At 41.8% G+C, this 25361-nt stretch overlaps 1 protein-coding gene across 2 annotated transcripts in view; it reads right to left on the bottom strand.

The window, feature by feature from the left end:
- ADCYAP1R1 (ADCYAP receptor type I) overlaps positions 1-25361 on the bottom strand; it is a 292904-nt gene that overhangs the window by 74713 nt on the left and 192830 nt on the right. For both annotated transcript variants that reach the window (XM_069729249.1, XM_069729250.1), the window contains exons 7-10: positions 14304-14407; positions 8426-8523; positions 4666-4798; positions 762-915 (exon numbers count right to left, since the gene is read on the bottom strand). In XM_069729249.1, the coding sequence (XP_069585350.1) occupies positions 762-915; positions 4666-4798; positions 8426-8523; positions 14304-14407 (489 nt within the window). The remainder of the gene's footprint in view (positions 1-761; positions 916-4665; positions 4799-8425; positions 8524-14303; positions 14408-25361) is intronic.

Here is a 25361-nt window from a genome sequence, read left to right as displayed (position 1 = left end):
TATGTATCGCTCGCTCTCTCGGTGACTACAGAATATCTTGTGTTTGATACTTTCGTATCGTTACACCTGAAACTCATGAATGGATAAAGAATAACCAGATAAAAGCGTATGGCCGCCGATGATGAAAGCCGCCGACATCAGTCAGAAAGCCGAGAATCCGGAGCGAGCGCCACCGACGTTTCCTTTGAAATGCAAAGCTGACACCAAAGTGGATCTCCTGAGTAAATCGCCCCGGACAGGATCCACTCTTGTCATACGAAGCTTGTAATTAAAATGCAAATAAGCGTCGTACAGCGGCGCCTCGACCGGGCGCGCTCCGCACGCTGAAATATTAATCGCTGCGCAGAAACTTTGAAATATCTGAACATGTGCAGAAGCGGAAAATACATATTTCATCTCTGAGCTTCAATTTGTTCTTTGGATGATTGCACATATTAAAAGAAGTCCAGCCATCAAGGAACCCAGCACAGAGACCACATTGCTGGTGGCAAGTATGGGGTTAATTTTTAAGATCTCTGCTTATCTGGGATGGATCTACAGCATGGTCTATGAAGAGAATATCGGACCGACAGTAAGGACTGACACGGGCAGATCATTAGAGGTGAAATTATGTCTGTAGACCATTCTTGACTTATAAACTCTGTAGAATGAGGCGACAACCCCTTTAAGAGCCTGTACATACTGTATATACTAATCCTAACATAAGATCAATCAGACAGAACCTACCCCCATCTCTATGGTAATTTTAGTGGATTACATACCCCATCCAATTATCGTATACCAATAGAAATATCTTCGCTCCGGGAAAAAGGTTTCCACCAGAAGCGTAAAGAGGTAGAGTCCTTCTATGAAGAGCCAGAAATAATTGGACATGACACAGTAGTGAAAAAACACCATCACAGCTTTACATTCCACCTGGAAGAAAAAAAAGAGAAAATGGAACAAATTTTGTACATGTCAATAGGAATATGCATGAACAATTAGATCGGTGCTCCTCAGGGGCGGAGCTAACAAAACGAAGAACTCACATTTTTAGGTAGTTACGAACCCTTGGGCTCTTCTGACTTTATTTCCAACAGTACTAGCAGAAGTAGTTTTTATATACATACACAATATTGCTTTGATAACGAAAAGGAACATGGGTCACAACCGACCCAAAAACGTCTCCTACTCCTTGCACTGCTGAAATCATCTGTATGTAAATGGCGGCAACAGCAAAATGTAACGTTTTCTAAATGTATCTAAACGAGGAAAATAAGTGATGCATGAAATCCATTAGGGAGAGGAGACTTTGCTCTGGTCGCACGTCTCTTACTTTACATGTTTAACATTCACTTATTGTCTATGGATATCACCTCCATATGCATGAACACACGCACTTAATAGGAATACTGCTCACATTAACACTGACAATAGAAAGGAAATGTGAAATCTTTCCTGGGGTTACGTAATTCATAGGAACTGTCCTCTGAGCCATACAGTTGAAAACATAAAATCATATTTAATATTTTTGGTCACGACCAGAGGGAGCTCACAGTAAAAGTCTCTGAACTATGTTCCCTCTTGTGTTAGTGGAATGCCGAGAACATCCCGCAGGGGTGGCTACATTCAGTGGGCTCCTCCTAGTGCTGGCTGCAATAAATGAGCTCCCCCTAGTGGTGGCTGTATAAATCTGTATGTAGTGAGCTCCCCATAGAGATGGCTGCATACATCTGTGCACAGTAAGATCCTTTTAGTGATATCTGTATAAATCTTGATATAGTGATATCCTCCAAGTGGTGACTGCATGAGTAAAAAGCTCTTGCTAGTAGTGCCTGTATAAATCTGTATGTAGTGATCTCCTCCTAGTGGTGGCTGTATAAATCTGTACGTAGTGAGCTCCCCCTAGTGGTGCCTGTATAAATCTGTATGTAGTGAGCTCCTCCTAGTGGTGACTGTATAAATCTGTATGTAGTGAGCTCCTCCTAGTGGTGACTGTATAAATCTGTATGTAGCGAGCTCCTCCTAGTGGTGACTGTATAAATCTGTATGAAGTGAGCTCCTCCTAGTGGTGACTGTATAAATCTGTATGTAGCGAGCTCCTCCTAGTGGTGGCTGTATAAATTTGTATGTAGTGAGCTCCCCCTAGTGGTGGCTGTATAAATCTGTATGTAGTGAGCTCCCCCTAGTGGTGTCTGTATAAATCTGTATGTAGCGAGCTCCTCCTAGTGGTGGCTGTATAAATCTGTATGTAGTGAGCTCCCCCTAGTGGTGGCTGTATAAATCTGTATGTAGTGAGCTCCTCCTAGTGGTGGCTGTATAAATTTGTATGTAGTGAGTTCCCTCTAGTGGTGGCTGTATAAATCTGTATGCAGTGAGCTCCCTCTAGTGGTGGCTGTATAAATCTGTATGTAATGAGGTCCCTCTAGTGGTGACTGCATAAATCTGTATTTAGTGAGCTCCCCCTAGTGGTGACTGTATAAATCTGTATGTAGCGAGCTCCTCCTAGTGGTGGCTGTATAAATCTGTATGTAGTGAGCTCCCCCTAGTGGTGGCTGTATAAATCTGTATGTAGTGAGCTCCTCCTAGTGGTGGCTGTATAAATTTGTATGTAGTGAGTTCCCTCTAGTGGTGGCTGTATAAATCTGTATGTAGTGAGGTCCCTCTAGTGGTGACTGCATAAATCTGTATTTAGTGAGCTCCTCCTAGTGGTGGCTGTATAAATCTGTATGCAGTGAGCTCCCTCTAGTGGTGGCTGTATAAATCTGTATGTAGTGAGGTCCCTCTAGTGGTGACTGCATAAATCTGTATTTAGTGAGCTCCTCCTAGTGGTGACTGTATAAATCTGTATGTAGTGAGCTCCTCCTAGTGGTGGCTGTATAAATCTGTATGCAGTGAGCTCCCTCTAGTGGTGACTGTATAAATCTGTATGTAGTGAGCTCCTCCTAGTGGTGACTGTATAAATCTGTATGTAGTGAGCTCCCCCTAGTGGTGTCTGTATAAATCTGTATGTAGTGAGCTCCTCCTAGTGGTGGCTGTATAAATCTGTATGTAGTGAGCTCCTCCTAGTGGTGGCTGTATAAATTTGTATGCAGTGAGTTCACTCTAGTGGTGGCTGTATAAATCTGTATGTAGTGAGGTCCCTCTAGTGGTGACTGCATAAATCTGTATTTAGTGAGCTCCTCCTAGTGGTGGCTGTATAAATCTGTATGCAGTGAGCTCCCTCTAGTGGTGACTGTATAATCTGTATGTAGTGAGCTCCCTCTAGTGGTGGCTGTATAAATCTGTATGTAGTGAGCTCCTCCTAGTGGTGGCTGTATAAATCTGTATGTAGTGAGCTCCCTCTAGTGGTGGCTGTATGAATCTGTATGTAGTGAACTCTTTTATTATAAAAATACAAAACTTACAATAAGTAGCAAAAATCAAAACCCCAGCAAAAGCAACTGTCCGAGTCCAACATTACCCCCCAGTCCAAAGCAAAGTCCGAGTCCAGCTCAATCTGTATGTAGTGAGCTCCCTCTAGTGGTGGCTGTATGAATCTGTATGTAGTGAGCTCCCTCTAGTGGTGACTGTATAAATCTGTATGTAGTGAGCTCCCCCTAGTGGTGGCTGTATAAATCTGTATGTACTGAGCTCCCCCTAGTGGTGACTGTATAAATCTGTATGTAGTGAGCTCCCTCTAGTGGTGACTGTATAAATCTGTATGTAGTGAGCTCCCCCTAGTGGTGGCTGTATAAATCTGTATGTAGTGAGCTCCCTCTAGTGGTGACTGTATAAATCTGTATGTAGTGAGCTCCCTCTAGTGGTGACTGTATAAATCTGTATGTAGTGAGCTCCCTCTAGTGGTGACTGTATAAATCTGTATGTAGTGAGCTCCCCCTAGTGGTGGCTGTATAAATCTGTATGTACTGAGCTCCCCCTAGTGGTGACTGTATAAATCTGTATGTAGTGATCTCCTCCTAGTGGTGGCTGTATAAATCTGTATGTAGTGAGCTCCCCCTAGTGGTGACTGTATAAATCTGTATGTAGTGAGCTCCCCCTAGTGGTGACTGTATAAATCTGTATGTAGTGAGCTCCCCCTAGTGGTGGTTATATAAATCTGTATGTAGTGAGCTCCCCCTAGTGGTGGCTGTATAATCTGTATGTAGTGAGCTCCTCCTAGTGGTGACTGTATGAATCTGTACGTAGTGAGCTCCCCCTAGTGGTGGCTGTATAAATCTGTATGTAGTGCGCTCCCTCTAGTGGTGGCTGAATGCAGTGAGCTCCCCCTATAACTCCTCATATAACAGTGAGAAAGAGGTTCAAGGTGTTCAAAATAAAACAAAGCTTTAAACCCTTTAAGGATTTCTGAAAATATTATATTCAATTATGTTTTTTTTACCAGCCCCAGATCACCACCATTATCTAAAATAAACTATGTAGCCCACCCTGAAATTGCAGTGTCACAGCTGAACATGATTTAATATTGTACTGTGTTACTTCGTGTTGTACATTGCATTCATATCCAGAGCTGTAATCATAATGCTGATTGCTTAGAACCCGTCTGCACGGAGCTGCTGGACACAAACAACAGGGATCTCAGCAACTGCATAAATGTGTTATAGTGTGAAAAAAACCGTAAGTATCAGTTTGCAGCGTGTAAGCAACCCCTCTGTATGTGTCAGGTACAGACATGGCGCCACTCACTGTGGACACGTGGCAGTGATTGCTGTCCTGCTCGGCGTACAGAACTTCGTCTTTGATAAACACGGAAATCGCTCTCAGGATGAACGACACAAACAGATTCATGTGGATGAAGTTTCTGGTGCAGTGAAGTTTCCTGAAATGAAAAGTCATTTTTTTTATCTTGTTTGTTTTACAAATATTCACTACGATTCCAGTACATACAGGGGCGTGTAAAAGTTTGGGCGCCCATAGTCTAAATTACAGTTATTGTGAACAGTTAAGCAAGTTGAAGAAGAAATGATCTCTAAACGGTCTAAAGTTACAGATGACACCTTTTCTTTGTATTCTAGGCAAATACATATAGATTTTCATCCTTTACATTTTAAAAATTACAAAAAGGAAAATGTGCTGATGCAAAAGTTTGGGCACCCTAAATGGTTAGTAGCTAGTAACGCCCCATGATGCAAGTTTCACAGCTTCTAAACGCTTTTTGCAGCCAGACAAGAGTCTTTCGGTTCTTGTTTGAGGGATTTTCCTCCATTCTTCCTTGGAGAATTCCTCCCGTTCTGTGAGATTCCGGTGCCGTCTTGCTTCTTCTGCTCTTTTGAGCTCTCGCCACAGATTTTCAATGCTGTTCAGATCTGGGGACTGTGAGAGCCATGGTAAAACCTTCATCTTGTGCCTTTTGAGGTCGTCTATTGTGGATTGTGACCGGCGTGTGTGTAGGATCATTCTCTATTTGTAGCAGCCATCCTCTTCCTTTTCTCACCTTCAGCTTTTTTACAGATGTGTTATGTTTGCATCAAAATTTTGTTGAAATTTCATTGAATCCATTCTTCCCTCTACCCGTGAAATGTTCCCTGTGACATTGGCTGCAGCACAACCCGAAAGCCTGATTGATCCAACCCCATGCTTAATAGTTGGTGAAACGTTCTTTTCCTAAAATTCTGTGCCCTTTTTTCTCCACACATACCTGTGATCATTGTGGTCACAGAGTTCTACTTTAACCTCATCGGTCCACAGGACTTGTTTCCAAAATGCATCAGGCTTGTTTAGAGTTCTGACACTGAATTTTATGGAGAGGACGCAGGAGAGGTTTTCTTCTGATGACTCTTCCATGAAGGCCTTATTTCTGTAGGTGTCTCTGAACAGTAAAACAATGTACCACAACTCCAGAGTCTGCTACATCTTTTTGAAGGATATTTGCAGTCAAGCGGGGGGTTCTGATTTGCCTCTCTAGCAATCCTACGAGTAGCTCTCGCCGACATTTTGCTTGGTCTTCCAGACCTTATCTTAACATCCACTGTTCCTGGTAACTGCATACTTAATTACATTTTGAATTGAGGAAAGGGCAACTTGAAAACGCTTTGCGATCTTCTTATAGTCTTCTCCTGTTTTCTGGCCTCCACCATTTTCAGAGTGCTCGGCAGCTGCTTAGAAGATTCTATGGCTGCTGTTTTTTGGCACAAGGTTAGAAGAGGCTGGGTTTTTATAAAGCCGGGAAATTTGCATCACCCGGCCTTTCCTAACGAAGATAGTGAACAATCCATAACCCTAACAGGCTAATTAAGGTCTGAAACTTTGGTCAAAGTTATCTGAGCACACAAATCTCCAAGGGTGCCCAAACTTTTGCATTGACCTACTTTGCTTTTTGTAATTTTTAAAATGTAAAAAATGAAAATATTTTTTTTCTTGCCTAAAATACAAAGGAAATGTGTCATCTGTAACTTTGTGCTGTTCCATGTATGTTCTTCAGTTTCTATGTATGTTGTTATAGTTTACTCTGCTGCCACCCAATGGCCTTTTTCCATATGGCAGCTTGTTATTCATTTATTCTTGTGGGCATGTCTTTCACTTCCGGTTCAGGGGTCAAGTCTTCTCTTCCTCTGGCAGCCATTTCATTTTCAGTTTACTTGCTGTTGTGAGAGGACGCTCTTGAACCGGGCTTAGTAAGGCATCAGTCTTTCGACCTCTCTTGCTGCTCACACTTGCAGTCATACTTGGTGCTACATCTTACTGTACCTTGTCTACACCTGCATTTCTGGAGAAAGTACTGTATTACCAGTTACCGGCTGTATGTCCAGATTTCCAAATAAACAAGTCTGGACTGCACAATCCCTGGTGTGCATCATCTCTCCGGACGCTGAGCAGCATCGGTCCTGTCTGCCTCACATCGAGGAAATACTGAAGGTACGACTCTTTCTCTCACAACCCTTATTAGTCAACGACACCTCCATTCACCTCATGAGGGGACAGAACAAACTTTATCTCTTTTATAGATAATTTCACCTTCAACTTCCTTAATTGTTCACAATAACAGTAATTTTGACCAGGGGTGCCCAAACTTTTACATGCCACTGTAAACAGTACATTTTGCCAGTTAAGTTGCACGCTAACAAAGTTTTATGCAAAATTTTCTAGCATCTCATGTCAGGTCGGCAGAAATGCAGGGGAAATATCTTAACAAAACAAGTAACGTGTCAATCACTAATATTTTAAAAGATTCTCGAAAAATAATGCAGACATATAGTGCGCTAGCAACAATACTACTATATCATTCCAAATAAGAACACCGTATATTCCTCATATGTTATTCCATCCAGTGGCCATAGGACAGTACCACACAATGGTATATAATATGCTTATATATAGTGCCCATACAATAGTGCTATACAGTGTCTATTTATTAGTTCTGTATATTTCAGCGCCGTACATTGTCCACATAGTATCGCCATAAGGTATCCATATATAAAGGTTATACATTGACTCTGCAAAGTTTCACCAACTACTAACATTATAGTGCCATATAGTGGATATAAAATACGGTATTAGAGAGTTTTCCCAAAATCTGAAGTAATCCCCATTAATAGAATAGGTGATAACTTGCTGACTGTTGGGGGTCCAACTACTGAGACCCCCCCAGCGATCCTTAGAATGGAGCCCTGAAAAATGAAAACTCAACCTCTGCACTGTTTATAAGACACCTGTAGATTGAGTGCAGCACATTATCTGGCAATTGGGTATTGGAACATTTATTTGGCACGGTATGGCGGTGTGTTTAGTTATTGTACGGTATTTTATCTTACGATGTACGGGGACAACAGCATTTTATATCTTTGCCTCATAATGTTACCATATGACAAAGATGTTTGCTGTACCGTTCCGCACACTGTATGGCACTTTTATGTGTGCACTATATGGCAGCATTACTTTGATATTGCACATCTAGTATTTCTAGTGATCCGAGATTATCAGGATCCGGACTATGGGATGGAGCTGTAGCAATCTTCCCGCATTGATGATTATACATACGATACGTAACACATAATTTGTGCCGTTCTTTGTTTCTCAGTCCACGGAGAGAGACGCGTTCTCCATTAGTAAAATAGCCCAATTTACCCCATTATCCTACTGTAAAAAACACCAAAGTATAAAAATCCTCAGCGGGGAGGAAATAATGACTGGAAAAGCAGCAAAGGGATAAAATGTAACAAATAGTGCGAGAATTGGATTCAGGAGGCGGCATCAGAATAAAGCGGAAGACGCAAATGATCTCTGTGACCAAAAGGAACGTGAAATGGTGACAGCGACCAGAAAAAGCGAGAAATGTGTCACGTGGTGAAATCACAAACCCACCCTGACCCCACGGAACGCACCGCAATGCAGACAGAAAAAAAGAGATTTGTTCCAACTGCAGCAAAACTTCTTTTTTTTTAATAAAATCATTGCAGAAATTAAAAAGAACAAGAATTACAGGTATATAATATAATACGGAAATTACCTGAAGCGGCACAGGATCACCATGGCGGTGGTGAGAGCCACGAGGGACGTGCTGTATCCAACCGTGTACAAGGCTTTCACCGAGAGGAAGTAAGTGTCCTGCCGAGAAAACCCGCAGTGTAAGAGCAAGGACGATCAGCCGCAATACAGTGACAACAATGTATAAAGCATTCCTCCACTTATTCATATAGGACACAGGGGCAGTATTATAGTAGTTATATTCTGGTACATAGGGGCAGTATTATAGCAGTTATATTCTTGTACATAGGGGCAGTATTATAGTAGTTATATTCCTGTACATCGGAGCAGTATTATAGTAGTTATATTCTTGTACATAGGGGCAGTATTATAGTAGTTATATTCTTGTACATAGGGGCAGTATTATAGTAGTTATATTCTTGTACATAGGAGCAGTATTATAGTAGTTATATTCTTGTACATAGGGGCAGTATTATAGTAGTTATATTCTTGTACATAGGAGCAGTATTATAGTAGTTATATTCCTGTACATCGGAGCAGTATTATAGTAGTTATATTCTTGTACATAGGGGCAGTATTATAGTAGTTATATTCTTGTACATAGGGGCAGTATTATAGTAGTTATATTCTTGTACATAGGGGCAGTATTATAGTAGTTATATTCTTGTACATAGGAGCAGTATTATAGTAGTTATATTCTTGTACATAGGGGCAGTATTATAGTAGTTATATTCTTGTACATAGGAGCAGTATTATAGTAGTTATATTCCTGTACATCGGAGCAGTATTATAGTAGTTATATTCTTGTACATAGGGGCAGTATTATAGTAGTTATATTCCTGTACATCGGAGCAGTATTATAGTAGTTATATTCTTGTACATAGGGGCAGTATTATAGTAGTTATATTCTTGTACATAGGAGCAGTATTATAGTAGTTACATTCTTGTCCATAGTGACAGTATTATAGGAGTTATATTCTTGTACACATGGGGCAGTATTATAGTAGTTATATTCTTGTACATAGGGGGCAGTATTATAGTAGTTATATTCTTGTACATAGGGGCAGTTGTTATGACCTGGTGATCAGGACAATAATGGACCTGGTGGTTAAGAGCACACGGAATGACCTGATAGTTACTGATAATATAGGACGAGCTCTGGGACGTGGGAACTCTGATGACCGCAATCCCTAATCCTATCACACACACTAGAAATAGCCGTGGATTGCTCCTAACGCTCCCTATGCAACTCGACACAGCCTAAGGAACTAGCTAGCCCTAAAGATAGAAAAATAAAGTCTACCTTGCCTCAGAGAAATTCCCCAAAGGAAAAGGCAGCCCCCCACATATAATGACTGTGAGTAAAGATGAACATTACAAACACAGAGATGAAATAGATTTAGCAAAGTGAGGCCCGACTTACTGAACAGACAGAGGATAGGAAAGGTAGCTTTGCGATCAGCACAAAAAACTACAAAAAGACCACGCAGAGGGCGCAAAAAGACCCTCCGCACCGACTCACGGTGCGGAGGCGCTCCCTCTGCGTCCCAGAGCTTCCAGCAAGCAAGACAACAATCAAAATAGCAAGCTGGACAGAAAAATAGCAAACTAAAGAAAAACAAGCAGGAACTTAGCTTCTGCTGGGAAGACAGGTCACAAGAACGATCCAGGAGTGAACTAGACCAATACTGGAACATTGACAGGTGGCATGGAGCAATGATCTAGGTGGAGTTAAATAGAGCAGCCAGCTAACGAATTAACCTCGTCACCTGTGGAAGGAACCTCAGAAGCCGCAGCCCCACTCACACCCACCAGAGGAAGCCCATGGACAGAACCAGCCAAAGTACCATTCATGACCACAGGAGGGAGCTTGACAACAGAATTCACAACAGTAGCCCCCCTTGAGGAGGGGTCACCGAACCCTCACCAGAGCCCCCAGGCCGACCAGGACGAGCCAAATGAAAGGCACGAACTAGATCGGCAGCATGAACATCGGAGGCAAAGACCCAGGAATTATCTTCCTGACCATAACCCTTCCATTTGACCAGGTACTGGAGTTTCCGTCTCGAAATACGAGAATCCAAAATCTTCTCCACCACATACTCCAACTCCCCCTCAACCAACACCGGGGCAGGAGGATCAACGGATGGAACCACAGGCGCTACGTATCTCCGCAACAATGACCTATGGAATACATTATGGATGGCAAAAGAAGCTGGAAGGGTCAAACGAAACGACACAGGATTGAGAACCTCAGAAATCTTATACGGACCAATGAAACGAGGCTTAAACTTAGGAGAGGAAACCTTCATAGGAATATGACGAGAAGATAACCAAACCAAGTCCCCAACCCGAAGTCGGGGACCCACACAGCGTCTGCGATTAGCGAAACGTTGAGCCTTCTCCTGGGACAATGTCAAATTGTCCACCACATGAGTCCAAATCTGCTGCAACCTATCCACCACAGTATCTACACCAGGACAGTCCGAAGACTCAACCTGCCCTGAAGAGAAACGAGGATGGAAACCAGAATTGCAGAAAAACGGCGAAACCAAAGTAGCCGAGCTGGCCCGATTATTAAAGGCGAACTCAGCCAAAGGCAAAAAGGACACCCAATCATCCTAATCAGCAGAAACAAAGCATCTCAGATATGTTTCCAAAGTCTGATTAGTTCGTTCGGTTTGGCCATTTGTCTGAGGATGGAAAGCCGAGGAAAAAGACAAATCAATGCCCATCCTAGCACAAAAGGCTCACCATACCTCGAAACAAACTGGGAACCTCTGTCCGAAACGATGTTCTCCGGAATGCCATGTAAACGAACCTGGAAAAACAATGGCACCAAATCAGAGGAGGAAGGCAATTTAGACAAGGGTACCAAATGGACCATCTTAGAGAAGCGATCACAAACCACCCAAATGACCGACATCTTTTAAGAGACAGGGAGATCCGAAATAAAATCCATAGAGATATGCGTCCAGGGCCTCTTCGGGACCGGCAAGGGCAAAAACAACCCACTGGCACGAGAACAGCAGGGCTTAGCCCGAGCACAAGTCCCACAGGACTGCACAAAAGAACGCACATCCCGCGACAAAGACGGCCACCAAAAGGATCTAGCCACCAAATCTCTGGTACCAAAGATTCCCGGATGACCAGCCAACACCGAACAATGAACCTCCGAGATAACTCTACTAGTCCATTTATCAGGGACAAACAGTGTCTCCGCTGGGCAACGGTCAGGTCTATCAGCCTGAAATTTTTGCAGCACTCGCCGCAAATCAGGGGAGATGGCAGACAAAATTACCCCCTCGTTGAGAATACCCGCCGGCTCAGGAACACCCGGAGATTCGGGCACAAAACTCCTTGACAGGGCATCCGCCTTCACATTCTTAGAGCCCGGAAGGTACGAAACCACAAAATCAAAACGGGAGAAAAATAGCGACCAACGAGCCTGTCTAGGATTCAACCGTTTGGCAGACTCGAGATAAGTCAAATTCTTGTGATCCGTCAAGACCACCACGCGATGCTTGGCTCCTTCAAGCCAATGACGCCACTCCTCGAATGCCCACTTCATGGCCAACAACTCTCGATTGCCAACATCATAATTGCGCTCAGCAGGCGAAAACTTTCTAGAAAAGAAGGCACATGGTTTCATCACCGAGCCATCAGAACTTCTTTGCGACAAAACAGCCCCTGCTCCAATCTCAGAAGCATCAACCTCAACCTGAAACGGGAGCGAAACATCTGACTGGCACAACACAGGGGCAGAAGAAAAACGACGCATCAACTCCTGAAAAGCCTCTACAGCCGCAGAAGACCAATTGACCACATCAGCACCCTTCTTGGTCAAATCAGTCAACGGTTTAGCAACACTAGAAAAATTAGCGATGAAGCGACGATAAAAATTAGCAAAGCCCAGGAACTTTTGCAGACTCTTCACAGATGTCGGCTGAGTCCAATCATAAATGGCCTGGACTTTAACAGGGTCCATCTCGATAGTAGAAGGGAAAAAAATGAAACCCAAAAATGAAACCTTCTGAACTCCAAAGAGACACTTTTACCCCTTCACAAACAAAGAATTCGCACGAAGGACCTGGAACACCATTCTGACCTACATAGGAGCAGTATTATAGTAGTTATATTCTTGTATATAGGGGCAGTATTATAGTAGTTATATTCTTGTATATAGGGGCAGTATTATAGTAGTTATATTCTTGTACATAGGGGCAGTATTATAGTAGTCATATTCTTGTATATAGGGGCAGTATTATAGTAGTTATATTCTTGTACATAGGGGCAGTATTATAGTAGTTATATTCTTGTACATAGGGGCAGTATTATAGTAGTCATATTCTTGTATATAGGGGCAGTATTATAGTAGTTATATTCTTGTACATAGGAGCAGTATTATAGTAGTTATATTCTTGTACATAGAAACAGTATTATAGTAGGTATATTCTTGTACATAGGGGCAGTATTATAGTAGTTATATTCTTGTACATAGGAGCAGTATTATAGTAGTTATATTCTTGTACATAGGGAGCAGTATTATAGTAGTTATATTCTTGTACATAGGGGCAGTATTATTGTAGTTATATTCTTGTACATAGGCGCAGTATTATAGTAGTTATATTCTTGTACATAGGGGCAGTATTTTAGTAGTTATATTCTTGTACATAAGGAGCAGTATTATAGTAGTTATATTCTTGTACATATGGGGCAGTATTATAGTAGTTATATTCTTGTACATAGGGGCAGTATTATAGTAGTTATATTCTTGTACATAGGAGCAGTATTATAGTAGTTATATTCCTGTACATAGGAGCAGTATTATAGTAGTTATATTCTTATACACAGGAGCAGTATTATAGTAGTTATATTCTTGTACATAGGGGCAGTATTATAGTAGTTATATTCTTGTACATAGGGGCAGTATTATAGTAGTTATATTCTTGTACATAGGGGCAGTATTATAGTAGTTATATTCTTGTACATAGGAGCAGTATTATAGTAGTTATATTCTTGTACATAGGAGCAGTATTATAGTAGTTATATTCTTGTACATAGGGGCAGTATTATAGTAGTTATATTCTTGTACATAGGGGCAGTATTATAGTAGTTATATTCTTGTACATAGGGGCAGTATTATAGTAGTTATATTCTTGTACATAGGGGCAGTATTATAGTAGTTATACTGTACTTTCAGTATTCTTTATATACATGGTTTAATCATTGTTCTGTGTTTTGGAGATTTTTCGGGACATGGGGTAGTGGTGAATATCTTACACTGATTTTCCTCCTGTCGTTTAATATTTGACAACTTGTAATAATTCTCTACTTTTGTTTCTCAGTAATGTTCTGTACTGTTTGTTTCGTATTTTGTATGTTGGTGACTGACAGCTCATTAACACACAGATACAGGACTACTTTTCCCAGTCCGCCTATCATTTCCTATTGTGTAACCCTGACATACATTGGTCGATGTGGCAGCACCGCGTCGCCTGTTCTGGATTCTGCTGGGTCTTTTAAAGGGAACATGTCTCCAGGACAATCCGCTCTATCATGGATCCTCGCTTAATGAAGAATAGGAGCGCTCCTGATGACCAGTAGGGGGGCTGCACACTGATATTTATTTTTTAGTGCATGAGTATTATTTATATACTTTATCAAATCTTATACTGCAGAGCTGAATTCAAGATTCTGCTCCTTTCCTATAACCCTGAACGTCCTTTTTGTCCTAGTGTTGTGCAGTGCTGCTCTGAGGCATTGTGGGATCTGTAGTTCCTATACTTTGCAGTGCAGAGTATAACACTGTGGGTGCTCATCATGTGCTGGCTGTCAGTGAGAGATTTGTTCATATAGGACGCAGTTCACATTGACACCCGGCTTTACCACTTTCTTACCTGATCCGGACCTGTTTGGTTAAGATCAAATCCGCAAGCATCTGAGTAATGAGGGAAGGGCTCCGACCAGCCGCTCTCCGTGCAGTTGCGGCTGATTATTCCTTCTGTGGACGGCAGAGAACACAAAGGATTTCACATTGTAATCAAAGAAAATTGTATCACTGAGGATAAGAGGCTGAGAGATGAACCGTCGTGTAGGAATAATGTAGGAGACTAAGGATGGGGATGAAAAACACCATCATCATCATACACAGACTATCCATAGCCACATTATCATCATCACCAATGTCACTGTTACTATCAATATCCCCATTCATACCAAGAACATCATCATTACCATTATCACCCACTGCAGAAGCCCCATCATCAACATCATCACTACCATCACCATTAATGATATGCATAGTTATTATCATCATCATCAGGTACAAGAAGATGAGGAGTGAGATGAGAAGACAAGTAGAAGAAGATGAGGAGTGAGATGAGAGACAAGTAGAAGAAGATAAGGAGTGAGATGAGGAGACAAGTAAAATATGAGGAGTGAGATGAGAGACAAGTAGAAGATGAGGAGTGAGATGAGAGACAAGTAGAAGATGAGGAGTTAGGTGAGGAGACAAGTAGAAGAAGGTGAGGAGTGAGATGAGGAGACAAGTAGAAGAAGGTGAGGAATGAGATGAGAGACAAGTAGAAGAAGGTGAGGAATGAGATGAGAGACAAGTAGAAGAAGGTGAGGAATGAGATGAGAGACAAGTAGAAGAAGGTGAGGAGTTAGATGAGAGACAAGTAGAAGAAGATGAGGAATGAGATGAGAGACAAGTAGAAGAAGGTGAGGAATGAGATGAGAGACAAGTAGAAGAAGATGAAGAATGAGATGAGGAGACAAGTAGAAGAAGATGAGGAGTGAGATGAGAAGACAAGTAGAAAATGAGGAGTGAGATGAGGAGACAAGTAGAAGAAGATGAGGAGTTAGATGAGAGACAAGTAGAAGAAGATGAGGAATGAGATGAGAGACAAGTAGAAGAAGATGAGGAGTGAGATGAGGAGACAAGTAGAAGAAGATGAGGAGTGAGATGAGACAAGTAGAAGAAGATGAGGAGTGAGATGAGGAGACAAGTAGAAGAAGATGAGGAATGAGATGAGGAGACAAGTAGAAAATGAGGAGTGGGGTGAGGAGACAAGTAGAAGAAGATGAGGAGTTAGATGAGGAGACAAGAAGAAGATGAGGAATGAGATGAGAGACAAGTAGAGGAAGATGAGGAGTGAGATGAGGAGACTAGTAGAAGAAGAAGATGAGGGATGAGATGAAAGACAAGTAGAAGATGAGGAATGAGATGAGAGACAAGTAGAAGAAGATGAGGAATGAGATGAGGAGACAAGTAGAAGAAGATGAGTGAGATGAAGTGACAAGTAGAAGATGAGGAGTGAGATGAGAGACAAGTAGAAGATGAGTAGTGAGATGAGAGACAAGTAGAAGATGAGGAGTGAGATGAGAGACAAGTAGAAGATGAGGAGTGAGATGAGAGACAAGTAGAAGATGAGGAGTGAGATGAGAGACAAGTAGAAGTTGAGGAATGGGATGAGAGACAAGTAGAAGAAGATGAGGAGTGAGATGAAGTGACAAGTAGAAGAAGATGAGGAGTAACATGAGAGACAAGTAGAAGAAGATGAGGAATGAGATGAGGAGACAAGTAGAAGAAGATGAGGAATGAGATGAGAGACAAGTAGGAGAAGATGAAGAGTGAGGTGAGGAGACAAGTAGAAGAAGATGAGGAGTGAGATGAGAGACAAGTAGAAGAAGGTGAGGAATGAGATGAGAGACAAGTAGAAGATGAGGAGTGAGATGAAGAGACAAGTAGAAGAAGAAGAGGAGTTAGATGAGGAGACAAGAAGATGAGGAATGAGATGAGAGACAAGTAGAGGAAGATGAGGAGTGAGATGAGGAGACTAGTAGAAGAAGAAGATGAGGGATGAGATGAGAGACAAGTAGAAGATGAGGAATGAGATGAGAGACAAGTAGAATATGAAGAATGAGATGAGATACAAGTAGAAGAAGATGAGGAGTGAGATGAGAGACAAGTAGAAGATGAGGAATGAGATGAGAGACAAGTAGAAGAAGATGAGGAGTGAGATGAGGAGACAAGCAGAAGAAGATACAGAGTGAGGTGAGTGGACATGTAGAAATAGATGAGGAATGAGATGAGAGACAAGTAGAAGAACATGAGGAATGAGATGACAGACAAGTAGAAGAAGATGAGGAATGAGATGAGAGACAAGTAGAAGAAGATGAGTGAGATGAAGTGACAAGTAGAAGATGAGGAGTGAGATGAGAGACAAGTAGAAGATGAGGAGTGAGATGAGAGACAAGTAGAAGATGAGGAGTGAGATGAGAGACAAGTAGAAGATGAGGAGTGAGATGAGAGACAAGTAGAGGTTGAGGAATGGGATGAGAGACAAGTAGAAGAAGATGAGGAGTAAGATGAAGTGACAAGTAGAAGAAGATGAGGAGTAACATGAGAGACAAGTAGAAGAAGATGAGGAATGAGATGAGGAGACAAGTAGAAGAAGATGAGGAATGAGATTAGAGACAAGTAGGAGAAGATGAAGAGTGAGGTGAGGAGATAAGTAGAAGAAGATGAGGAGTGAGATGAGAGACAAGTAGAAGAAGGTAAGGAATGAGATGAGAGACAAGTAGAAGATGAGGAGTTAGATGAGGAGACAAGAAGAAGATGATGAATGAGATGAGAGACAAGTAGAAGAAGATGAGGAATGAGATGAGGAGACAAGTAGAAGAAGATGAGGAGTGAGATGAGGAGACAAGTAGAAGAAGGTGAGGAATGAGATGAGAGAGAAGTAGGAGAAGGTGAGGAATGAGATGAGGAGACAAGTAGAAAATGAGGAGTGAGGTGAGGAGATAAGTAGAAGAAGATGAGGAGTTAGATGAGGAGACAAGAAGAAGATGAGGAATGAGATGAGAGACAAGTAGAAGAAGATGAGGAATGAGATGAGGAGACTAGTAGAAGAAGATGAGGGATGAGATGAGAGACAAGTAGAAGATGAGGAATGAGATGAGAGACAAGTAGAAGAAGATGAGGAATGAGATGAGAGACAAGTAGAAGAAGATGAGGAGTGAGATGAGGAGACAAGCAGAAGAAGATGCAGAGTGAGGTGAGTGGACATGTAGAAGAAGATGAGGAATGAGATGAGAGACAAGTAGAAGAAGATGAGGAATGAGATGAGAGACAAGTAGAAGAAGATGAGGAGTGAGATGAGGAGACAAGCAGAAGAAGATACAGAGTGAGGTGAGTGGACATGTAGAAATAGATGAGGAATGAGATGAGAGACAAGTAGAAGAACATGAGGAATGAGATGAGAGACAAGTAGAAGAAGATGAGGAGTGAGATGAGGAGACAAGTAGAGAAAGATGAGGAGTGAGATGAGGAGACAACCAGAAGAAGATACAGAGTGAGGTGAGTGGACATGTAAAAGAAGATGAAGAATGAGATGAGAGACAAGTAGAAGATGAGGAATGAGATGAGAGACAAGTAGAAGAGGATGAGGAGTGAGATGAGGAGACAAGTAGAAGAAGATGAGGAGTGAGATGAGGAGACAAGCAGAAGAAGATACAGAGTGAGGCGAGTGGACATGTAGAAATAGATGAGGAATGAGATGAGAGACAAGTAGAAGAACATGAGGAATGAGATGAGAGACAAGTAGAAGAAGATGAGGAGTGAGATGAGGAGACAAGTAGAGAAAGATGAGGAGTGAGATGAGGAGACAACCAGAAGAAGATACAGAGTGAGGTGAGTGGACATGTAAAAGAAGATGAGGAATGAGATGAGAGACAAGTAGAAGATGAGGAATGAGATGAGAGACAAGTAGAAGAGGATGAGGAGTGAGATGAGGAGACAAGTAGAAGAAGATGAGGAATGAGATGAGAGACAAGTAGAAGAAGATGAGGAATGAGATGAGAGACAAGTAGAAGAAGATGAGGAGTGAGATGAAGTGACAAGTAGAAGATGAGGAGTGAGATGAGAGACAAGTAGAAGATGAGGAATGAGATGAGAAACAAGTAGAAGAAGGTGAGGAATGAGATTAGAGACAAGTAGAAGAAGGTGAGGAATGAGATGAGAGACAAGTAGAAGAAGGTGAGGAGTTAGATGAGAGACAAGTAGAAGAAGATGAGGAATGAGATGAGAGACAAGTAGAAGAAGGTGAGGAATGAGATGAGAGACAAGTAGAAGAAGATGAGGAGTTAGATGAGAGACAAGTAGAAGAAGATGAAGAATGAGATGAGGAGACAAGTAGAAGAAGATGAGGAGTGAGATGAGAAGACAAGTAGAAAATGAGGAGTGAGATGAGGAGACAAGTAGAAGAAGATGAGGAGTTAGATGAGAGACAAGTAGAAGAAGATGAGGAATGAGATGAGAGACAAGTAGAAGAAGATGAGGAGTGAGATGAGAGACAAGTAGAAGAAGGTAAGGAATGAGATGAGAGACAAGTAGAAGATGAGGAGTTAGATGAGGAGACAAGAAGAAGATGAGGAATGAGATGAGAGACAAGTAGAAGAAGATGAGGAATGAGATGAGGAGACAAGTAGAAGAAGATGAGGAGTGAGATGAGGAGACAAGTAGAAGAAGGTGAGGAATGAGATGAGAGAGAAGTAGGAGAAGGTGAGGAATGAGATGAGGAGACAAGTAGAAAATGAGGAGTGAGGTGAGGAGATAAGTAGAAGAAGATGAGGAGTTAGATGAGGAGACAAGAAGAAGATGAGGAATGAGATGAGAGACAAGTAGAAGAAGATGAGGAGTGAGATGAGGAGACTAGTAGAAGAAGATGAGGGATGAGATGAGAGACAAGTAGAAGATGAGGAATGAGATGAGAGACAAGTAGAAGAAGATGAGGAATGAGATGAGAGACAAGTAGAAGAAGATGAGGAGTGAGATGAGGAGACAAGCAGAAGAAGATGCAGAGTGAGGTGAGTGGACATGTAGAAGAAGATGAGGAATGAGATGAGAGACAAGTAGAAGAAGATGAGGAATGAGATGAGAGACAAGTAGAAGAAGATGAGGAGTGAGATGAGGAGACAAGCAGAAGAAGATACAGAGTGAGGTGAGTGGACATGTAGAAATAGATGAGGAATGAGATGAGAGACAAGTAGAAGAACATGAGGAATGAGATGAGAGACAAGTAGAAGAAGATGAGGAGTGAGATGAGGAGACAAGTAAAATATGAGGAGTGAGATGAGAGACAAGTAGAAGATGAGGAGTGAGATGAGAGACAAGTAGAATATGAGGAGTTAGATGAGGAGACAAGTAGAAGAAGGTGAGGAGTGAGATGAGGAGACAAGTAGAAGAAGGTGAGGAATGAGATGAGAGACAAGTAGAAGAAGGTGAGGAATGAGATGAGAGACAAGTAGAAGAAGGTGAGGAATGAGATGAGAGACAAGTAGAAGAAGGTGAGGAGTTAGATGAGAGACAAGTAGAAGAAGATGAGGAATGAGATGAGAGACAAGTAGAAGAAGGTGAGGAATGAGATGAGAGACAAGTAGAAGAAGATGAGGAGCTGGATGAGAGACAAGTAGAAGAAGATGAAGAATGAGATGAGGAGACAAGTAGAAGAAGATGAGGAGTGAGATGAGAAGACAAGTAGAAAATGAGGAGTGAGATGAGGAGACAAGTAGAAGAAGATGAGGAGTTAGATGAGAGACAAGTAGAAGAAGATGAGGAATGAGATGAGAGACAAGTAGAAGAAGATGAGGAGTGAGATGAGGAGACAAGTAGAAGAAGATGAGGAGTGAGATGAGACAAGTAGAAGAAGATGAGGAGTGAGATGAGGAGACAAGTAGAAGAAGATTAGGAATGAGATGAGGAGACAAGTAGAAAATGAGGAGTGAGGTGAGGAGACAAGTAGAAGAAGATGAGGAGTTAGATGAGGAGACAAGAAGAAGATGAGGAATGAGATGAGAGACAAGTAGAGGAAGATGAGGAGTGAGATGAGGAGACTAGTAGAAGAAGAAGATGAGGGATGAGATGAAAGACAAGTAGAAGATGAGGAATGAGATGAGAGACAAGTAGAAGAAGATGAGGAATGAGATGAGGAGACAAGTAGAAGAAGATGAGTGAGATGAAGTGACAAGTAGAAGATGAGGAGTGAGATGAGAGACAAGTAGAAGATGAGTAGTGAGATGAGAGACAAGTAGAAGATGAGGAGTGAGATGAGAGACAAGTAGAAGATGAGGAGTGAGATGAGAGACAAGTAGAAGATAAGGAGTGAGATGAGAGACAAGTAGAAGTTGAGGAATGGGATGAGAGACAAGTAGAAGAAGATGAGGAGTGAGATGAAGTGACAAGTAGAAGAAGATGAGGAGTAACATGAGAGACAAGTAGAAGAAGATGAGGAATGAGATGAGGAGACAAGTAGAAGAAGATGAGGAATGAGATGAGAGACAAGTAGGAGAAGATGAAGAGTGAGGTGAGGAGACAAGTAGAAGAAGATGAGGAGTGAGATGAGAGACAAGTAGAAGAAGGTGAGGAATGAGATGAGAGACAAGTAGAAGATGAGGAGTGAGATGAAGAGACAAGTAGAAGAAGATGAGGAATGAGATGAGGAGACAAGTAGAAAATGAGGAGTGAGGTGAGGAGACAAGTAGAAGAAGAAGAGGAGTTAGATGAGGAGACAAGAAGATGAGGAATGAGATGAGAGACAAGTAGAGGAAGATGAGGCGTGAGATGAGGAGACTAGTAGAAGAAGAAGATGAGGGATGAGATGAGAGACAAGTAGAAGATGAGGAATGAGATGAGAGACAAGTAGAATATGAAGAATGAGATGAGATACAAGTAGAAGAAGATGAGGAGTGAGATGAGAGACAAGTAGAAGATGAGGAATGAGATGAGAGACAAGTAGAAGAAGATGAGGAGTGAGATGAGGAGACAAGCAGAAGAAGATACAGAGTGAGGTGAGTGGACATGTAGAAATAGATGAGGAATGAGATGAGAGACAAGTAGAAGAACATGAGGAATGAGATGACAGACAAGTAGAAGAAGATGAGGAATGAGATGAGAGACAAGTAGAAGAAGATGAGTGAGATGAAGTGACAAGTAGAAGATGAGGAGTGAGATGAGAGACAAGTAGAAGATGAGGAGTGAGATGAGAGACAAGTAGAACATGAGGAGTGAGATGAGAGACAAGTAGAAGATGAGGAGTGAGATGAGAGACAAGTAGAGGTTGAGGAATGGGATGAGAGACAAGTAGAAGAAGATGAGGAGTAAGATGAAGTGACAAGTAGAAGAAGATGAGGAGTAACATGAGAGACAAGTAGAAGAAGATGAGGAATGAGATGAGGAGACAAGTAGAAGAAGATGAGGAATGAGATTAGAGACAAGTAGGAGAAGATGAAGAGTGAGGTGAGGAGACAAGTAGAAGAAGATGAGGAGTGAGATGAGAGACAAGTAGAAGAAGGTAAGGAATGAGATGAGAGACAAGTAGAAGATGAGGAGTTAGATGAGGAGACAAGAAGAAGATGAGGAATGAGATGAGAGACAAGTAGAAGAAGATGAGGAATGAGATGAGGAGACAAGTAGAAGAAGATGAGGAGTGAGATGAGGAGACAAGTAGAAGAAGGTGAGGAATGAGATGAGAGAGAAGTAGGAGAAGGTGAGGAATGAGATGAGGAGACAAGTAGAAAATGAGGAGTGAGGTGAGGAGATAAGTAGAAGAAGATGAGGAGTTAGATGAGGAGACAAGAAGAAGATGAGGAATGAGATGAGAGACAAGTAGAAGAAGATGAGGAGTGAGATGAGGAGACTAGTAGAAGAAGATGAGGGATGAGATGAGAGACAAGTAGAAGATGAGGAATGAGATGAGAGACAAGTAGAAGAAGATGAGGAATGAGATGAGAGACAAGTAGAAGAAGATGAGGAGTGAGATGAGGAGACAAGCAGAAGAAGATGCAGAGTGAGGTGAGTGGACATGTAGAAGAAGATGAGGAATGAGATGAGAGACAAGTAGAAGAAGATGAGGAATGAGATGAGAGACAAGTAGAAGAAGATGAGGAGTGAGATGAGGAGACAAGCAGAAAAAGATACAGAGTGAGGTGAGTGGACATGTAGAAATAGATGAGGAATGAGATGAGAGACAAGTAGAAGAACATGAGGAATGAGATGAGAGACAAGTAGAAGAAGATGAGGAGTGAGATGAGGAGACAAGTAGAGAAAGATGAGGAGTGAGATGAGGAGACAACCAGAAGAAGATACAGAGTGAGGTGAGTGGACATGTAAAAGAAGATGAGGAATGAGATGAGAGACAAGTAGAAGATGAGGAATGAGATGAGAGACAAGTAGAAGAGGATGAGGAGTGAGATGAGGAGACAAGTAGAAGAAGATGAGGAATGAGATGAGAGACAAGTAGAAGAAGATGAGGAATGAGATGAGAGACAAGTAGAAGAAGATGAGGAGTGAGATGAAGTGACAAGTAGAAGATGAGGAGTGAGATGAGAGACAAGTAGAAGATGAGGAATGAGATGAGAGACAAGTAGAAGAAGGTGAGGAATGAGATTAGAGACAAGTAGAAGAAGGTGAGGAATGAGATGAGAGACAAGTAGAAGAAGGTGAGGAGTTAGATGAGAGACAAGTAGAAGAAGATGAGGAATGAGATGAGAGACAAGTAGAAGAAGGTGAGGAATGAGATGAGAGACAAGTAGAAGAAGATGAGGAGTGAGATGAGGAGACAAGTAGAGAAAGATGAGGAGTGAGATGAGGAGACAACCAGAAGAAGATACAGAGTGAGGTGAATGGACATGTAAAAGAAGATGAGGAATGAGATGAGAGACAAGTAGAAGATGAGGAATGAGATGAGAGACAAGTAGAAGAGGATGAGGAGTGAGATGAGGAGACAAGTAGAAGAAGATGAGGAATGAGATGAGAGACAAGTAGAAGAAGATGAGGAATGAGATGAGAGACAAGTAGAAGAAGATGAGGAGTGAGATGAAGTGACAAGTAGAAGATGAGGAGTGAGATGAGAGACAAGTAGAAGATGAGGAATGAGATGAGAGACAAGTAGAAGAAGGTGAGGAATGAGATTAGAGACAAGTAGAAGAAGGTGAGGAATGAGATGAGAGACAAGTAGAAGAAGGTGAGGAGTTAGATGAGAGACAAGTAGAAGAAGATGAGGAATGAGATGAGAGACAAGTAGAAGAAGGTGAGGAATGAGATGAGAGACAAGTAGAAGAAGATGAGGAGTTAGATGAGAGACAAGTAGAAGAAGATGAAGAATGAGATGAGGAGACAAGTAGAAGAAGATGAGGAGTGAGATGAGAAGACAAGTAGAAAATGAGGAGTGAGATGAGGAGACAAGTAGAAGAAGATGAGGAGTTAGATGAGAGACAAGTAGAAGAAGATGAGGAATGAGATGAGAGACAAGTAGAAGAAGATGAGGAGTGAGATGAGAGACAAGTAGAAGAAGGTAAGGAATGAGATGAGAGACAAGTAGAAGATGAGGAGTTAGATGAGGAGACAAGAAGAAGATGAGGAATGAGATGAGAGACAAGTAGAAGAAGATGAGGAGTGAGATGAGGAGACTAGTAGAAGAAGATGAGGGATGAGATGAGAGACAAGTAGAAGATGAGGAATGAGATGAGAGACAAGTAGAAGAAGATGAGGAATGAGATGAGAGACAAGTAGAAGAAGAAGAGGAGTGAGATGAGGAGACAAGCAGAAGAAGATGCAGAGTGAGGTGAGTGGACATGTAGAAGAAGATGAGGAATGAGATGAGAGACAAGTAGAAGAAGATGAGGAATGAGATGAGAGACAAGTAGAAGAAGATGAGGAGTGAGATGAGGAGACAAGCAGAAGAAGATACAGAGTGAGGTGAGTGGACATGTAGAAATAGATGAGGAATGAGATGAGAGACAAGTAGAAGAACATGAGGAATGAGATGAGAGACAAGTAGAAGAAGATGAGGAGTGAGATGAGGAGACAAGTAGAGAAAGATGAGGAGTGAGATGAGGAGACAACCAGAAGAAGATACAGAGTGAGGTGAGTGGACATGTAAAAGAAGATGAGGAATGAGATGAGAGACAAGTAGAAGATGAGGAATGAGATTAGAGACAAGTAGAAGAGGATGAGGAGTGAGATGAGGAGACAAGTAGAAGAAGATGAGGAGTGAGATGAGGAGACAAGCAGAAGAAGATACAGAGTGAGGTGAGTGGACATGTAGAAATAGATGAGGAATGAGATGAGAGACAAGTAGAAGAACATGAGGAATGAGATGAGAGACAAGTAGAAGAAGATGAGGAGTGAGATGAGGAGACAAGTAGAGAAAGATGAGGAGTGAGATGAGGAGACAACCAGAAGAAGATACAGATTGAGGTGAGTGGACATGTAAAAGAAGATGAGGAATGAGATGAGAGACAAGTAGAAGATGAGGAATGAGATGAGAGACAAGTAGAAGAGGATGAGGAGTGAGATGAGGAGACAAGTAGAAGAAGATGAGGAATGAGATGAGAGACAAGTAGAAGAAGATGAGGAATGAGATGAGAGACAAGTAGAAGATGAGGAATGAGATGAGAGACAAGTAGAAGAAGATGAGGAATGAGATGAGAGACAAGTAGAAGAAGATGAGGAGTGAGATGAAGTGACAAGTAGAAGATGAGGAATGAGATGAGAGACAAGTAGAAGAAGATGAGGAGTAAGATGAGAGACAAGTAGAGGAAGATGAGGAGTGAGATGAGGAGGCTAGTAGAAGAAGAAGATGAGGGATGAGATGAGAGACAAGTAGAAGATGAGGGATGAGATGAGAGACAAGTAGAAGAAGATGATGAATGAGATGAGAGACAAGTAGAAGAAGATGAGGAATGAGATGAGAGACAAGTAGAAGAAGATGAGGAATGAGATGAGAGACAAGTAGAAGAAGATGAGGAATGAGATGAGAGACAAGTAGAAGAAGATGAGGAGTGAGATGAGAGACAAGTAGAAGATGAGGAGTGAGATGAGAGACAAGAAGAAGATGAGGAATGGGATGAGAGACAAGTAGAAGAAGATGAGTGAGATGAAGTGACAAGTA

This window comes from Ranitomeya imitator, chromosome 6, assembly GCF_032444005.1.
Source record: "Ranitomeya imitator isolate aRanImi1 chromosome 6, aRanImi1.pri, whole genome shotgun sequence".
Lineage (NCBI taxonomy): Eukaryota > Metazoa > Chordata > Amphibia > Anura > Dendrobatidae > Ranitomeya > Ranitomeya imitator.
The sequence above is the reverse complement of the archived record's forward strand: the minus strand, read 5'-3'. Positions and strand labels throughout refer to the sequence as shown.